Source organism: Xiphias gladius, chromosome 11 (genome assembly GCF_016859285.1).
Source record: "Xiphias gladius isolate SHS-SW01 ecotype Sanya breed wild chromosome 11, ASM1685928v1, whole genome shotgun sequence".
Taxonomy (NCBI): Eukaryota; Metazoa; Chordata; class Actinopteri; order Istiophoriformes; family Xiphiidae; genus Xiphias; species Xiphias gladius.
Window position 1 is genome coordinate 15,036,306 of NC_053410.1, and position 18,601 is coordinate 15,054,906.

At 42.8% G+C, this 18,601-nt stretch overlaps 1 protein-coding gene across 1 annotated transcript; it reads right to left on the reverse strand.

Annotated features, from left to right (window-relative positions):
• Nucleotides 1-1,285: 1,285 nt before the first annotated feature.
• Nucleotides 1,286-5,727, reverse strand: gdf10a (growth differentiation factor 10a). The gene is made up of 3 exons (XM_040139487.1): nt 5,239-5,727; nt 2,473-3,629; nt 1,286-2,319 (listed from the first exon to the last, which is right to left on the reverse strand). The coding sequence occupies exons 1-3, from the start codon at nt 5,498-5,500 to the stop codon at nt 2,128-2,130; spliced, it is 1,611 nt and encodes a 536-aa protein (XP_039995421.1). The 5' UTR covers nt 5,501-5,727; the 3' UTR covers nt 1,286-2,127.
• Nucleotides 5,728-18,601: the final 12,874 nt, after the last annotated feature.

Sequence of the window (18,601 nt, forward strand, 5' to 3'; positions counted from 1 at the left end):
ATCAAAGGGGATTTAATGTCTTTGAAAGCATTCAGCCCCTCTAATAAATGGCATCTAAATCATCACTGTCTGGTGCAGGAAGTTGGTTTTAGAAGTCGCATACTTAGTGAAATGGAGATCACCAGTGTGTAGTGTGTAACTGACTGCAGTATAACATACCTGTATTGTGAAGGTCCAAATTTTGGTGAGTCGATATCATATTCATATTAGAGATACGTTTTCCTTTTGACATTAATGGATCTTCTTTTGCTGATCTGTGTCAAAAGCAGAATTAAATCCCTTTGGATTCATTACTGAAAATAAAACATGAACATTTGAAATACTTTATGTAGTCTCCGTATATCTAATGGACAAAGCAATGCAGACAGCAGGGTTGGCACGATTTGGTTTTAGAGATGACAACAGCTGAATGACTGTTCCTTTTTTTAGCTCTCCACGCACAATTGCATGTACGCATGCCGGAGGACTTACGGCATCATTCTCAACTGCAATAAACAGTATAAGGGCTCAATCTTTTGTTCCTTTCCCCCAAGTGATTACTCCCCCTGTGTTTGAGACGAAATTACTGTCCAGTCTTGGCAAACATCAAAGCATTCTGTTGTTTCAAACAGATGTATTACTCTGTGCCAACTTTTTCAGACTCAAAGCTAAACAACCACAGAATAATGAGATAATAATCAAAAGGTTCCCTCTGTCATTTCACTGTCAGTTTGACACACTGTTTAGGCACCACATGGGTCAACTTCTACCCCCTGAGAATTAAAGTGACAAGCATTTGAGTTAAAGTGGTTGAGATCATCTATCTGTAACCATCTGTTTTTTTCTTTTTTTAAGGCCATGGAAGAGAACATCCTGCACTTGGAAATGGTGGGGGGGCAGATGGGTAGAAAAGGGGAAGTGCACCATGTTTTGAAGTTCAAGTGGCTGATGTCCTAATAGGTGCGTGCCTGCTTCCTCCATCAAGCATAAATGCACGGCAGCCGCATCAGTCACATTATTTGCTGGACAACAGACGTCTGAGCCTTTGGTGTGGGGTAATAATGGGTTCAAGGAGCTGTAGGGGAATGTAGGCTATCTTGAGTGGAACCTTCCTGCTTTTGTACTAAGTTATTTTGGAACAGTGGTGCCCTTTTAGGTTTGTTTTAACAAAAAAACAATAAAAGTTCCCCCCAAGAATCAAACACCGGTTGACTTACACCAACTGTATGAAAGAATAATATTCCAGCACGAGCATTGGATTAAATTACTTTTTATTCTAACTTACAGAAGGCTACCTTTTCATAATTTAAACAATACACATGTACAAAATACCATCTCATCTAAAATATAGTAATACATAACCTAGTTACCAAGACAAATTATTTTTAACCAAGTTTCACATTCAAAATAGAAAAATATTTCTGGTTTCATTATAACATTTTTGATGGGGTGGTCGGTGTAAATGAATTCCAGATGCTCTCTACAATTCATTTGATACTTTCTTTTTAAGATATACAGAGCAAGAATGTACAATAACCTTCCTGTCTTGCACACAAATTAACGTTTCATGTATGTACACTGTGGCGTATGATTACCTTCAAAGTAAGAACAGCTGGACACAGTATGTACAAATGTAGAACTATGTTTCATAATCTCTCATCTGTATGTTGCTGTGTAAGCTGCCCGATGACACATTGATAAAGTCTTATATTCATAGCCTCTGTGTCCAAAGAAAACACGAACACAAACTCACTGTGAGCTTTTTGTAAAACCAGTATATATTCTGAGATAAAAGGAAAACATCTCTTAAATGCTCATGTCCATGAAATCCTCCATATTATCTCAAACACAGAATCAAAACAACTGGGCTTCTTATAAAATGTGGAGCCCTGACTTTACATGTGTGACTCTGTTCCTCTTGCTAAGGCAGACGCCAGACAATGAGTCTCTTCAAGTCTGCTGCCGCAGGACAAAAGAGATGGAAGTGATTTCTCTACAGCCTATGTTCCTCAAGGGATAACGACGGCCAAAGTGACTTTGTTTCTCAGTGTCAAGAAACCACTCAACAAACAGAGGTATGGTTCTGTACCCATTAATCCTGTTTTCTGTTTCTCTCCACATCCACCTTACTTTGTCCTCCTCCCCTTCCTATCTGCAGGAGCAGGACTGGATGGACATATTGGGATAAACCTTGAGCACTGGATTCCTGGATTCATCCTTGTAGAGCACGGCCAGAGGACTCATCTTTTCTGGGACACAGCAGGGCTCAGGAACCCCAGGGATGATCCCAACGGCTCGGACTATGCTCTGGATTGTGGCGTGGTTAGATGGCCTCGCCACCTGGGAGAGTTTAAGTGGAGGAGAGGCATTCAAAGGACAAAATTAATAAAAGGGAGAAGGACAACACATTATAGTTATTCAATAAAACCCATCAGTGCTATTTTGGAACCAAATGATATGAAGGTACAGTGACTTAGGTGTTTGTGCTCCTACCTTGGGCACGGGAAATCCACATGTACCGGCGCAGTAGTAGGCCTCAAAGGCCTTGGGTGCTATGACCCAATCACTCCAGCCAATATCTGCAAAATCCACCCTGAGGTTCCTCCTGGAGCAGCCTCTGTGGTGGGTGTTGCCCCATTGCCTCCTCCTGGCACTACGCATTGTTTGTTCATCAAAACTCAGGACAGGCGACTGAGTCTTAGAGCTCCCCTTGTGCTTTTTTCCATCCTTTCCCGCATTTCTCCGCTCATGTTTTTGTCCGTCACCAACCGTCAGCGTGCGACTGTCTTTGAATTTTTTCACAGGTGCGTCCTCAGGTTTGAGCCCATGTGATGTTCCCTCTTCTTCTTTGAGCATCTGAGGTTCTTCTCTATCATGCGCTCCTCTACTTTCCTCCACTCCTTTTTCCTCCTGACTCTTTCTCTTCTTCTCCTTCCTCCCTGATTTAGGCTTGGGTTTGAGGTACCAAGTGCTCTCCCAGAGGTTGTCTTTCCTGTATCCATTAGGCCTGTAGTCAACCTCGGGCAGCTCATTGCTCTGGATGGGGTCAGAGGGCAGAGTTGCTTCCCTCCTCACACGTCCCTTCGACTCTGGAGAGGAGTTAGGTCTGTGTAGCAGCCGAGAGGAATGTGAGGGTTCTCCTCCCTCACTGAAAGGGTCATATCTCTGAAGGCTTGCAGCCACGCTGTTGGGCTCTGCCAAGGCTTGGTCATTAGCATACATTAACAGGTAGGGCAGGTTGCCAGCCGACAGCTCCTCCTCTGGTTTCCTCTGGTACTGCTGTCCTAAGTCAAACTCCACTGACACCAGGAGATGACCCTTGTCCCGTGCCTCCTTTATGACCTGGGTCACATCTTTCATCTGCCACACCCCTCTCCTGTGGGGGTGGAAGGTCACATTGCCTAGAAATGACCCCATTGACCCAGATCTCACCTCTGACCCAGAGGAAACAGAGCGAAGGAGCAGGCTGATGGACGGAGAAGGGTGGATGGCTGAGGAATGACAGGATGGGCTCTTGAAGCGTTTACAGAACCAGGGTTTTTGATGTGGGCGCCGATCGAGCAGGAAGTGGAATGTGGCAGAGAGGATGACCTCTGATTCCTGGAGCGTTGTAAAGTTTAGTCGATACACCATCCTGTGGTCAGAAGAGTCTGCAGAGACAATCAATCAGTCAATCAGTGTCAGTCAGTCAGGTGGACAACACTACAATGAAACATGTTTTTCATCAATAAAATGATCTTTTCAAAACCAAAACTTCTGAAGCATTTGCCACAGCTCCTTTACATAAAAGATGAATACACACAGAAACAATCGAACAGTTTTGCACCTCAGAAGTGCTTGTATGTTATAGCTAAAATCTGTTTTATATGTTCTACTTTTCTTTGGTTGTTCTTGGACAGGTACATATACTGAGAGGCTAAAATATTTTCTGTGATTAGATGATGGAAGCATTTGCCAATGTAGGCACATGTAGGCACTAGTAAGAAGCAACTGAGCCTTATCTCAACGCACATCTTTGAGCTTCTGCATATTATTTGTCAGTGAATTTGTATTGTATGTTTTTACTAGAAAGGAATGTCTGAAAAAGAAGAAAAACATTTGATAATAAAGTCCTAAATAAATAGGAAAAATAATAAGGTAAAAAAATTGCACCAAACACACTCCTGCTGCTAAACTTTGAAAAATTGGGAATATTAAAAACTATTCCTTGTTCTATGTTACATGACGGAGCTGTGTGGCTGGTATCGGGCTGCATGTCTTGGAAGGATTTCAGAAGGTGCCCTTAAGGGGAACCAGACTCTTGGGATCTGGCCGGCAGGGGTGCAGGGGGGTGAGCAGGGAGCTACATATTCATGATGAACATTAACTTCAACAGCAGAGTTATTGTTCATTGTATAAAAGTTCAGCGGAAGTATGGACTGACTCAAGAGATATACATTACCTCGGATTCAGCCTGCATATGGAAATGCTTACCTCAGTTTCTCTTAAAGCTTCCCCTTAAGCCTAATACAGCCAGCACTGTCTGCCCAGACACCAAGACATAATCAACTGTTTTAACAGATCTTACATTGTTGTGAAAACTCTCTTACATCTCTCCTTGGATTACACTCAGCCTCTGCAGTAAAAATACGCATGTGTTATGATATGCCATCTGAGAACTATGTGGGATATAAATGTCTGAGTTGTGTTTATAAAAACAGCATCAGACAGAGAGGGACGACTGTGCTTTAAGCCCCTTGACTCCAGGACGTGGAGTCACACATGTCCTGTAGCCATAACAGGAACACAGAAGCCGCGACAGCGACCCTTTGCAGCGCGTAGCTGCCGCTGAGGGTTTACTGTATCGAAGCTGGGCATTGCTCGCAGGGAATCGGATGCATTCTTGCGCACGGTGCGCGTCTGTCTCCGGTAATTGGTCAGACTCCGCGCACAGGGAGCACAGCTGGTGCCACAAACACGGTGTGTCCACAGCGTCCCGAAATCATTTAAACTCATTCTCAGACTGTCCCTAAACAATCCTACATATTAAGAGCGTCTGACCGAGCCACGCAGCCCCACTGAGCGCTCGCACTGTTAACAACCATCATCCATGGATGGGGGATCGGGCAGATTTCTGGATGCTCCTGACATTTATGTTTTGCTTTTTGCGTCGGTTTACTGCTGCACTAAGGGCACACGAGACTAGATTTTTTCCCCCGTTTTGGTTCCAAAATGAAGCCTGCATACATTTGAACACTCTTGATCAGTGTGGTCACACACCTTGGCTGGCTCTGAAACTCCTGACAGTGTTTCCCTCTCTGAGGTGGTTTTCCCTGTTGTATCTCTCGTACAGTTTGGACATGTGCTGGGAGACCATGTCCTGATCCAGGTCATCTGAGAACGGGTCCGACGAGGACTGGAGAAAGCTACTGTCCTGTGCGCTCCAAGAGCCCCGTTTCATGACCCTGACCGATGCAGCACCCAGGTAACAGTTTAACATCATCAGGAACAGGTGCGAGGACATCACAGTCAGAGCTGCCATTTAAGTGCTGAAATTAATACAAAATCCAAGAGTGCAGAGAAATGTGGCCCAAAACTATCCAAGGTGGACTTTAAAAACGCGCCAAAACAATCCAAACTAAAAAGGCTCTGCGTAAATGTTCCACCTCTCCTCTCACTCTGCGCTTCGTGCTCGTTGAGCCGTCTCACTCCTCTGTGTCAGACCGTGTGGGACGTGGATGCAGAGCGGGTGAGTCCGGGCAAGAGTTGGAGCTGCTACTTTTACACTTGCGTCTGTGCGACCGCCAGAGGCTTGAAGGGGGTTATACTGGAGCGGTGAGAGGTGCTGACGTATACTCCTGTCAGCCAACGAGGTCTCTGCAGAGCACACAGCCAGAAGTGGAGGTCATGATGCCTACCCCCCCGCCCCCCGCCCTCTCTCTCTCTGATGATGATGATGATGCTGCTGCTGCTGCTGATGTCTTCTTTATCTAATTTTGCATAGGCAGAGTGACAACATTGATCCAGTGGCTTTGGCAAAGTGTTTCATAACAGAACTTATAGTCATCTGTTTATCACTGGTCAGACAAGCCACTGTTGAAACTCAATAAACTGCGCTTTATTCTTTGCAGGCAATGTAATTCCACCTCAAATTTTCCAGCTCACCACATTATTTCCAGTAACTGCTTTTGACATGCTCTCAGTCACACATAATTAGCATAGAAACACCTACAATAATAGTCTGACCAACCACCCAAGGGCTATTGTTAGCAACAGTGATCCACATTTTGTACAGCAGTGCTGTGTGTGTGTGTGTGTGTGTGTGTGTGCGTGCGTGTGTGTGTGTGTGTGTGTGTGTGTGTGTGTGTGTGTGTGTGTGTGTGTGTGAGAGAGAGAGTTTTGTGGTGAAAGGCTGTGGTGTAGCTGTGAGATGAGACTTTTGAAGAACATTCTGTGATTTTATTCATGGCAAACAGAATATGACCTCTGTTGGGATTGCCGGGTTCAAACTCGGCACAGTATTGTCTCTGGTGTGTATGTATTTTTGTCCGTGTGTGTGCATTCGAGTTGTTTCCAGTGTGTGTCTCTGATGTCTGGAGCTCTGTACCAACAATGCTTGTTTTGTGGAAGTGGTGGTCTCCAGCAGAGAGGCTATAACTAGCTGGGCCTCTCGGGTCACACTCTGCCACAGCACATGAACACACACACACACACACGCTCACATGCACACATGCATGCACGAGCACACATACAGAGCTACTTAGTACATTTCTGGCCCCCAAGGGCCCCACAGGATACTCCCTTTCACTATGTTCCACACCAGCGAAAGGTCTTAAATCTGCACTACTCTGGAGATGTGTTTGAAAGTGTGTGTGTGTGTGTGTGTGTGTGTGTGTGTGTGTGTGTGTGTGTGTGTGTGTGTGTGTGTGTGTGTGTGTGTAGGAACATTGTGAAGGAGTTGGCTGAAGTGGTATCCTCTATGGTTTTGTCATAGAACACAAACACATAAATGCTTTCCCATACCATGCTGAGTAATACTCTGTTGAAAAACAAAATATGATTAATTGTCGTGGGTTTTTTTTTGAATCCATACTATAATACTGTCTTCTGTTTGATTAAGTGTCATCTTTGAAAAACCCTGTGAGAAATCCAGTGAGAAGTTAGAGTGGCATTTGAGAATGACCACTCATGAATAAATATTGAAAGATTTGCGGTTGTTTCTTTTGGAGAAATAAAAATTGAAAACCAAACAATACTTGCCCAACAGTGAGCTGTCATTCTCTGTAATTAACAGGCCATTAAAAACCCCTTCTCATAATGCCTGCATGGGAGTATCTTGTTGTTGTTCTTTGAAGCGGCACATGGAAATGAACAAGGAGACCACTGCATTTTACACAGACCGAGTAGCTTAAATCATTATCTGTTCAACAAAACGCCGGAGTCTACGCTGGAATACCTCTAAACGTTCGAGCAGACCCAACATATGCGTGAGCAGGTAGAGAGGGAGGGAGATTTGAGTGATATCTGAAACCCGGGCATTAGGGTCATAATAAATAGTACTGCAAAGGAGACAGCCCCATCCAAGTTCAAGTGTAAGGACGACAACATGAAACGGCTTTGACCTCCAACCCTGAATATGTAGGGCAGTGTGAGATTAATGTTGGGCATTATCTACAATAATGCTCGTCTCTCCGTCATGACTGTGAGAGCAGCCGCATCACTGAGAGAAGATCTAATAAGATGAAGAACAGCAGGACAGGGAAAACCACCGGTAAATGTTTCTCAAGAGGTCTAAATAGGCGCATAGTCTAAGGCTGTGGTTACACTTGTCATTTCAGTATGACTTTAATGTTTCTGCATGAAGCACGGATGTATTAAGTGACAGGTCAAAGGCACAAATATTTCATTTTTCTTATGTTGCTATTGGATCTTCAGAGCCGCATGTGGAAGTAGTCATGCTCACAGTGAGATCAGAATCTGACACATTTGGATTTTAATAAATACAGCCACATCAGAGGCATAACAGACACTTTCAGGCCAAGTGTGGACATGCAGCAATGCAATCACTGGGATCAGAAATCCTGTTTAAAGGACAACTGAAACTGCAGCCACCACGATGCACAGCATGCATCAGTGTACCGCAGCGCTGACAGAGACACAAAACAGAATTTGCCAGATGGATGCAATGTGGATTGTTGCATCTGATATATTAGTTTGTGAAGTGACTCACAGCTTGTAGGATAGAATATGATAGTATTGTCATTGCCGGGTTTGAATGATCGTTTTATAATCCAGGACTTCTGATATGTGAGTTATACTGCCCATTGATCGCCGCAGCAGCACTGAACCGGGAAACTTGTTGTATCTGACCACTCGGGCTGTGTTACAGGGCCGCGGTGTGTAATAGTTTGTTCAACATGGAGGTCCCCTCGTAGGGCCATCCAAACCAAACAGGAGTTGTGTTCTGCTCTCTGTGGGGGTATGGAGGAGCGCGAGGAATTAACATGCCTGCAAGTGTGTGTCTGTGTGTGGTGCAAAGAGTGATGGTTGGTTCTGGAAATGCTCCTAGTTTAACACCTTTGCATGGTATTGGGTAAGACTTTCTGGTTTCAGAGCTTCGCAGTGGGGGTCAGGGGATTTGGTATGGATCAACTACTGGCCAGTCATCCTCTAGTGACTGATGTTGTCATGGTTTGTCCAAAAAGAACAGTTCTGTGCACGTATGGGGGGACGGACTAACTGGCAATGTCTTGTGCTCATAAAAAATAAAAATGGGGAAGTTTGAGCCAAATGTTTACAGCTGCTTTAAGTGAATTCCCTGTGTACCTCAGGAATATTTTATGGGTGGGCAAAACAACAGATCACACTCTAACGCACAAGAGGTCCCTCAGGATTGCTGGAACTTAGGCGAAAAGCGCCAATGTCAGTTTAAAGGCTGTTTTAAGACTTTTAGGATGCTGTTAAACGGACAAAAACATCCAGGCGAAAATGTTGCTGCTACCACGTCTAAATAACAACATTGTTTAAGGAGTTTTCTGCTGCGTTGTCCTTTTGGGTTGCATGTCATTACAGGCTCGGGTCACACAAATTATGGAAAAAAAACATTACAGGAAATATTCTGTTCACTTTCTTGAGAGTTTGATGAGAGGATCAATACTTCTCTCATATTTGTATGCTAAATATAAATCTAAAGAAAGCATGGCCATTAGCTTAGCTTAGCATAGAGACTCGAAGCAGGAGGAACAGCTAGCGTGGAACTGTTCAAACTGAAGACAATCTGCCAACAGCATTTCTAAATTTGACTAATTTACACAAATTTTTTAATCCTTAAAAAAACCAAGCTTTTACACTTTATATTAAGCCAAGCTAACCTCCTGCTGGGTCTTGCTTCATATTTTCTTCATATGCTTAATATTTTGCGTACACACATGACAATGGTGTTGATCCTCTTATCTAAATTTTGGACAGAAAGCAAACCAGCATATTTTCACAAATTGTCGAACAGTTTTTTCAATTCTTGTGGTATCAAGACATGGAAGTGGTTTTGGTTTTATTTTTCCAAGTTTTGAGGCCCGGAAATCTCCGAATCTCACAAACGTGAGACTTCTTCTTCCTACTTGATAAAACTAAGGGGGCCGGGTTTTTGTTTTTGGTGCTCCCAGCATTGGAAAGACATAAAAAATTCAGCAGCAACATCTATTCACAGCAACAGTGTCCTCATCTCTGGATAATCTACACGACATGACGTCAACAGAATAAAGGTTACAAGTGTCCAGTAAAACACAGACTGCCTCCAAGTGAGGATTCATGTTTTTTGGCCAGATTCAGACAGCCTGACCTACACGGAGACACAGGTTGGAGGGTAATGAAAGACCAGGAATCCCACCATGTGAATGTGTTCCACTTCGCCTGGTAGGTAGGTTTGTGAGTGCGAGAAAGAGTAGGAGCGTGTTTTTGTGTGTGTGACTATGAAGACTATAGTTATGCTAGGGGGTGTAACTCTGTGACCCATTCACATGGTTAATAAAACATTCATAGAAGCAGAGGAATGTTATAGTTTTTGTGTGCGTGTGCATGCATGTGCAGGCATATGTGTGCGTGTGTGCGTGTGCGTGTGCATGCTTGTGTGTGAGAGAGGGAGAATGTGTGTGTGTGTGTGTGTGTGTGTGTGTGTCCTTGCGTCTGTGATGTTGGGCCTCCTGTAGTGACCCCACGGAGTGCACCATTCTGTCCGCAAACAAAGGGCCGGCTGTTCCCCCCCACTTCAACCGTGGACTGCTCCAACACTGCCGACCGTTCGCCGCCGAGCTAACCAAATATTTCCCTTCCTGCTCTGAATTTGTCTCAATAAATAGTTTTGTGTTTTGGGGTTTTCTTTTTCCTCTGGCTCTTTGCTTTTGATAGAGGACTCCCGAACGCACAGGTGGTCATACAATCTCAGTCCTCAGAAGGCAGAACTGGGCATCTTGTTTTGCCAGAGATTGAAAACTGGAGGACAGAACCTGACATCTCACTGTTTCACCTCAAGTGACATCTTGACTTTTGTATGGAAAAACCATCCCACAGTACAACGGGCCTCTGTGGGGGTATTATTTCATTTTTAACTGACATCTGACTGATTCAGATTCATTTTGTTCACTTCTCTCTTCACAGCCCGTGGCGAAGGTATAGAGAGATGCATTGTGCTTAAGATCTCAATGACTGACAGAGTATTTTTTCTGAGCACGGCTCAAACCACTTGACAGGAGGGCTGATCGGTGATTAAAGAAAATAAATGGAAAATGTGTGCGTGTGTGTGTATGTCCGTACGTGTCTCAAACACTTGCAGGATTGATGTCCTTTCCTAGGTCTGACATACAGCCTTTGTTCTGTGTCTCTCCATCTCTCAGTGGCCATGTTATTCACTGACAGGAATATCAAGGTTGTACTATGTACCTTGAGTAGCTTATTATTTTTTGTGGTTCACATTTATGTTGTTAGCGTATCTTTCTGTGCAGACACCAATTAACATGCCAACTATAATTGCGTCCATGAAAGCCTTTTTCTCATACCATAAAAATGTTGTTTGTCAGTTATTGCTTATCCATTCATACAATACAGTCTCCAGTGAGGCTTATTTTACAGACAGTTCTAAGTGAGCAACTCTGTGCTCAGACACTGAAGTAACTGAGTGTGGAGTGTTAGCTGGGAATGCAGAATATTCTTGAGAGAGTGGGATTTGAGCTGTGACTGGTGGTGTTGTGTTTACTCTGACACCCATGATATTCATTACAGGCTGCGCTGTGTGCTGCTACTTCCTGAACACGTCCCATTGGCCCGTGAACTTCACCTCCACAGGCTTCCCTTAAACCCCATTGGGCTGGAGCCAGGATGGAGGAAATTGCTCTGGGAAATTGATTGGCTAAATCCTTTAATTATTTGGATTTCACAAAGTCTGAGCGACTTTGCCTATGGTAGTTGACTGTGTCAAACAAAGATGGGAATGTTCGTCCTTCTCGACAGACCAAACTTTAAAAAAAAAGAAAAATTCTAAAATTCAAGTTAAATTTGAGGTTTTATTTGAGATCTGTTAATTGCAGCAGGTTTCATAATATTGACAGAAAACAGAGACGAAACACTTGGGAATGAGCTTGAGTATTTTAACTGTAAAGAAATCAAAGGGCACTTATTTGTCACTTCCTCCTCGCTTCACAGTTCTGGTATTTTCTTAAACTTGACTTCTGAGATGGGAAGAATGACAGAAGTGTATTTCTTCAGTGGGATGTGATGATTTTGTGCGTGCACGCATGGGTGTTTTACCAGAATGTGATATGCCCACACACATTCAGTACAATATCCTGCTGAGATTTACATGGGGTTTGTTTCTGTTGGGCTGAGTTTTACCCAACCGCCTCAAGGCTCCATTAAAAAAAAAAAAAGCCTGTTTTCCCAGAGCTCCGGCTCTCTAAAGAAAGCAGATATGTAATTCATGTTGGGAATATGATGGCAGGGCCTTTTCATAGCTTGATGGATCTGTCAGACTGACCCTTGCTCTAATTTGCTTCTGTCTCCATCATTTAGCGAGGCGTCGTGTGATATTTCCCAATAAATTTACCCTCCTAACAGAGTAATAACTTTGATATCTATTTCCCATTAGTGGGGGTTCAGAACTCCTGTCGCTCTCTGGCCTCTAATTGGACCTGACCGTTGCTTCGGTGATGTCATGTTAGCGGTTTTCAGGAAGTGAAAAAGCCCAATAGTAGTTAAGTAGCTGTTTACTGAGAGTCAGGAAAGAAACATGATTGAAAGAAACATGATGTTATATTTCCAAGTCATGTTGAATCAGTTCGATATTTCATGATTCTGGCAATCGTTGACAAGAAGGACAAACATCTCATCCACTGGGGTCTGTTGTCTCTGTTAATGTTACAGGCAGGTCAGCCTACAGAATAAATAAATACATGATAGGGTGAGACACATGTACATTGTCAGCTCTAGAAAGCCTGCTGTAAGGTCAAGGCCAGAGCAGCGGTAGCTAATCTCACAGGAACGCAGATTCAATTAAAATCAGCCAAGGCCCTTTGTTGATAACTTCCTGGTTTTAAACAAAGTGAACCTCCAGCTTTCTCTGCATTACTGATTTCATTCTGGCATCAGACAAGAAGACAAGGGGAAACATTTCTTTTTTTTTTTTAAATGAACACAGGGAACCAGCACCACAACATATGAGGGAGAACACCAAGATGTTTTAGATAAAGAGTTCACAGGGAGAGTTGCTGTGTCGCAGTGTTGCTGTTGAATAAACCCACATTATGAAAAATATAAATATTGCACAATGTATATGGGACTTTGACGAAAGAAGATGTGTGAATTCTTTACTGTCAGTTTGATCAGGAAGTTAATTAAATCAGACTGGTCAAACCAAAAGTAATATCCACCCTGTATGTTTTATCCTTCCTTACTTTGCTTGTCAGCTTTTTCTCTTTCTTTCTTTTTCTCTCAATCCCTCTTTATTTGTCTTTCTCTGGCTCATATCCACCTTTTCATCTCTTTGCAGCTGACTATGTTTTACTTTTTTTTTTCAAAACTGCAATCCTACAGCTTCCCCCCAATTCTGACTTAGTGTGTGTGTGTGTGTCTATGTGTGTCCATACAAAAGCACAAATCTCAGTGACAGATTGCCCCTGGATAATGCTCAAGATTTGTTTTTGTGAACAGGAAATACTTAAAGGGTTGTGATAGCTGATGTGTCTGCTACTGAGTAGTAGAAAGCCATAAAACGGATTACAGCAGATTATACAAAATAAGACATTGGCTGCTAAAGTTTCAGATGTTTGACAACTGTGAGGTTAAAATGAACAAATGTCAAATTTCATGTTACCTCACTTTTATGTTTCAGTGCAGTCTACAGCACTTCATGATCGATGGTCCCAGTCCACCTTATCATACCCTTTGCATATGAAATATAAATATTATTCATGAATGGTTTTGGATGTGGCCGACACAAGCTGTTAACGTTCAGTCTCCATGTAAACCGAAACCTCAGTCCTGGTTCAGTGTCTTTCTGATTCACAAGGCATTTTTCTGAAATGAATGGACTTCCCCTCCTGACACAGTGGGAGCAGCAGGGAAGCGGTGTCATATGTTAGAGCGCATGTGTGTACACGGAGTGTGCGCGAGTGCGCATGTGTCTGTTGTGTCTGTTGTGTGCTTGTACTGCAGCCATGACTGCTTCCAAGGCCATGGCCATGGACCATGAGGTCTTCACATTAAGTCTGCTGTTTAACCTCTCATACCATCACAGACGGACTCCACAATCCTCCCATTCATCTTAAAAGCATCCAAGCTATGGGAGTCAAAGAAAAAAGCTCCTATCAGTCTGAGTCAAATGCACACTCCTCCTGCTGTACTCCCTTCTACGTCCTGTACCTCAGACATGAGGTAGGGACGGATGATAGATTTAAATCGGAGACGTCTGATGTCATGCTTGGCAGCTGAATAAGCCAGGAGTAAGAAAAATATTCTGTCTAACAAGTCATTAGTACGGTGATTCTAGTGGAATAGGAAATAAGCTAATTTGTTGGAAGTGAAACACTGAATGTGTATCTTCTACCTTCTGGATGCAATGAGTATAACTCAATGCGCTCACAATTTTTAAGGCGTTTTTCCTTGGAAAAATCATTAAATATCAATTAAATCATAGTTAAATGAGTATGTGTATGTGTCAGCAGTAGCTATGATCTCACCAATACATCCTTTTTAATAGAGCTGCGGGGCCATATTGAGGAGATAAAGCTGTAATGGGAGTGCAGATTGGGTCATGACAGTGTCAGGGGTGAGACATGTGGCACACACCAGAGTATGTCTGCTAACACCCAGACGTCTGCTGTACCACACAGAGCTGATTGTTCCACGGCCATGGGCCCTTCCATTCAGGATCCAGCCTTTTGCCGGTCCATCCCCGGCCCAGAGAGGACTCCCCTCTCCTGGGGTGACTAATGCTGAATGACAGGCAGACACTGATCAAAGCTGCTCCTGGAAGCCCTCCCGTCACAGTTCGGAGGGGGCAGAGAGGAGACGATAAGTGGAGAGACAGGAGCAGTATGCCCACTCTGGACCTAGGCCAAGGATCAAGGATCAGACAGCATGGCTGGACTTTATTAGCTTCATCACAGACAATACACTCTCCACAGTGGACCTCCACCATGGCCAGATTATCTCATCTCTCTTCATAGCCGAGTGGCCCAGAGCCATGCCACACTGGAGTTCTGGAGCAGGAAGAGATGCCTGGATATTAGATGCTGAGTCTGACTTTTACACTTTTGTTTGATATCATCGCCTTACTTTATGCAAATATAGAAAAAGACCCATGCCTCTCCAGAGTATTTTTCATAGTGGTCATGCCAAGAAAGTCACATCCAACCCAAGATTTCTGTTTTATGCTTTTTAAAATATCCATTTTATAGAACCCAAAATCAGAGATTCAACTTGAAATGCAGTTCTCAGATTCCCATGAAGGTGGTTGTGTTAGATTGATGTGCCTTGAAGGCAGACAAAAAATTATTTGAGTGAAGATCTTCGGCAGTTGGAGGAAAAATGTGTTTGTGTGTGTACTTTTGCTTGAAGTAAACTCTGTCTCCAGTTTGATTTTGTTTTTAAAACATGTTTATATTTGTGATATAAAGTTAAGCACAACATGTCGTGTATATCCCGGGAGCATATTTTTCTCCCATGTTACCCATTCTGACTGGGGCCAAAGAAAACCCTTTGCTTGACCTGGACTGCTACGCTGAGCTACGCTCTACATTTCCCTATCCAAACACATGATGAAAAGTATGACTTTACAGCAAGAAAAACGTGTAAAGTCTTCCTTTCCAGACAGGGAACATAAAGCCAGCCTTTCGTTGATCTGTTGGTCAAATACCTTTGTAAGCCTGTCTGTTTAAAAAGACAAAGTGGGATTTGCCATTATTCAGGGAAATCTTTGGCTGAACTATTCCTCAACCGCTGCTGAGGACACGAGAAATTTCTCAGCTGTATGAAGGAAACCAAGGCTTTTGTGCAACCAGTGGATGAATGGGACACACTATGAGGAAAGGATCCCTCCTGGGGGGTATATTAACGTAATAAGCAAATTTATATTGCTTTGAGACTGCTTTGATGCCTGTCTGTTGTTTCCACTACAAGAGTGAGGTTGAGGTATAGGAAGCGCTTTGTGACCTCTATGGACTGCGCCTCAAGGCAGCCTTTACACTGGAGCTCAGTGGCATCAATTGCTCGTAGGAGCTCTGCGTTCAGAAAGCCCTTGATGTGATGGATGAATGAATGGCACAGAGCAGCACTCTGGGCCTGATTGTGTTTCTCTTCAGTTGCCACATTGCCAATACAAACCTGGACAGGCAAAGACAAACAGGAGGAAGGCCAATAAGTCACTCTCCCTCTCAAAAGAACGGACTGTGGTCACCAGCAGTTACATATAGCTTGTTAGGCTGTGGGGGGACATGCTGCATTAAACAAACTAATAAATATGTTTTTCTTGTTGGCCAAACACATCAATATCGTTAATGTACTACCCAGTGACTAACACCATTAGTAACTGTCAGTGGCAATCATAAATATGGCTGTTTTCCAAACAATCACATTTGCAGCAGTTGTGTTCATGGCCAAAGTGGATCCATTTAGTGTATAAACAGGAAATTAAACCATCCCTCATGTACTTGCTTGTGGCTGAAAATGCCCTTCACCTTCTGGCCCTCCTCCTCTTTTGCTTCATGCACCAAAGGTAAAAACAATCCGATATTCTGCTCTGCATCTCTCATCATTTCTCAATATATAATTAAAATTGTTTATGTTTATGTAATTATTTCCTTTTTTATGAAGAACAGTTCAATGTTTTAATATTGCATTTGATCTGGAGATCTTCAAACGTGTTCCCATAAATCCTGAAATGCAAATCATAGACCCGGAGGATCACTGTGGTGCCTTGAGGTCTGAGTGCAGTTTTGATGGGGTGACATTCAAAGGAATAATCATGGTTTTGGGGAATGAAAACTGAAACCGTAGCCAAGCAGGATCCTCTCTGAAGTGCTTCCGTATGCCTCCTAAGTCAGAGGGCCTATGGTTTCATTGTTCAGCCAGTACAGTATGTGTTCTGAATTCATATCGTTCCTATTATTATCCATCCATAGCCACCTCATTAAGTCAGCCTCTCCTTGTTGTACTGAAATTGTTTAAGTGAAGCTCAAAAGTGGTTTGTTTAATTTCAAGCGTAATCCACAACAATAAAACACTTTCAGGCCTGCTCCTGAAATAGCGCTCTACGTGTCTGCTTTAAGAGCAGAGATCTGTGTGAGTGTCTTTGAAAATAGCTCTAGTCTGTTGCTCTGCAGTTTGGCCGACCACAACAACTAGCTGAAACAGAATGTGGGTTCTGATCCATATGGAACCTAAATGTGGTCAAGACATTTCTGCTGCTTGCCTCCAAATGTCTTGTGATATACAATATATTTGCAAAGATGAGAAATACGGCAGACCTGACGAAATGTGGAACATATGGCTCATTTCCTTGATAGAAAAAATGTTTAATGTGATAAAACTGGACTGCCCATTTGAGATCAAATTCAAAAGATTTTGAGAATTTGTTCCCCCAGAATACAAAAAGAAACAAGCATGTATACTTATGTAATCTTATTGATATCTATAGCCATGTTTTGATAGTTTTGATTTTGTTTGCCCAGGTTTTGAGGTATCCATGAATGCAAGAATTAAAACTACCCAAATACAATAGAAGTTAATCAAAATTTGTTTGTAGTGCTCATAGCATTGAAAGATTACATTTAAAAATTCAAGCGCAATGTATTTTTCCAGAAACACTGTCCCGATTCCTCTGGATAGTCCACAGACTTTGCTTTTTACAGTTTTCACTGGAACTGCTTCCTACTCAGGAAATAATAAAGACCAGTGATGGCATGTTCTTCGGATTTTACATAGTAATTGGGCATACATGTTGCCACTGATTTTTTTTTTTTTTTAATTTATTGCAAATGAACTAAATTCATCACAAATTAAATCCCTTCCCTCATACTGTTGTGGAGGCAAATATCTCATGGATATTTCAAAGCCAAAGCAAATGAACCCCAAACTATCTGTTTTCTAGATACCACCAAGAATTATGGAGGAAATAAGTTTTTTGTTTTTGTAATTTGGGCAAACCATGATTTATAACAGCCGCAATATCCAGGCTGTGGAGAGAATTCTGTTGCAAAAATATAGTTACATTCTTCATCACTTCTAACAACTAAATATTAAATGCAGATTCTCATCTACACAACTGCTGGAGACTGTGTGGAGAGAAGAATACGGAAAACTGGGTATAGGTAGTTTTGAAAGTTATGATAGTTTATCAAATACCCAAGTATGGATATGCACCCAAAATATGCAAATGTATGAAAATATGGAACATGTCGACCGAAATCTTGCGACCAAGAAGACAATCACAAAGACATGGTCTAGAGTGGACCCTCTTGAACATTGTCAAAGAGATACAGTGAACGATATGGAAAGGCTCACACATGTCTGAGAAATCAACAATCAGTGTGTACTGAAGCAAAGACAAAGTCTAAAAGAAACAAAACAAATTATTTAGAGAAGATGAGTTAGTTATGAATGTGTACAAATACAACAGTAAAACATGGAGGGGAAGAAACCAACAGAAGAGGGTAAAACTGTGTCACAGCAGATTTTGGTGAAGGGGCAGAGGACAGAAAAAACTGGGATTCACTCCCTCTTGTGTCCTTTATAAACCCACATGGCACATGACCAGCTGTTTTGACAGCCCTGAAAGAAGTCGTCGGATTGTTTGTGGACACTGTAGCATCAGAAAATGTGTCTCTTGCTGTCAGTCTGGCCACAGTCACATCTCAAACAGCTCTCGGTCTCTGCAGCATTCCAGTACTATTGTGAATAATCATAGGGGTGTGTGTGATGAGCACCAGAATGTCTTTCTTCTGAAACCTGACTGCTGCACGACGCCTGGGAGGAAGGAAGTGGACTCTTTTTTTTTTTTTTTGACTGAGAGACTTTAAGGAAGATGACAGCTGACAGATGCATCACTCTTGGTGGCCACTGGTGCTGTTTGAGGACTTAGATTGGATCGGAGGTGATG

What these genes read in the sequence shown, in the direction of transcription:
- gdf10a (XM_040139487.1), bottom strand. Translation starts at nt 5,500, where the DNA reads ATGGCAGCTCTGACTGTGATGTCCTCGCACCTGTTCCTGATGATGTTA. An exon ending in GAGTTTCAGAGCCAGCCAAG is followed by an intron (nt 3,630 to 5,238) that starts GTGTGTGACCAC and finishes TTGTCTCTGCAG; the next exon opens with ACTCTTCTGACCACAGGATG. An exon ending in GTGGATTTCCCGTGCCCAAG is followed by an intron (nt 2,320 to 2,472) that starts GTAGGAGCACAA and finishes AAACTCTCCCAG; the next exon opens with GTGGCGAGGCCATCTAACCA.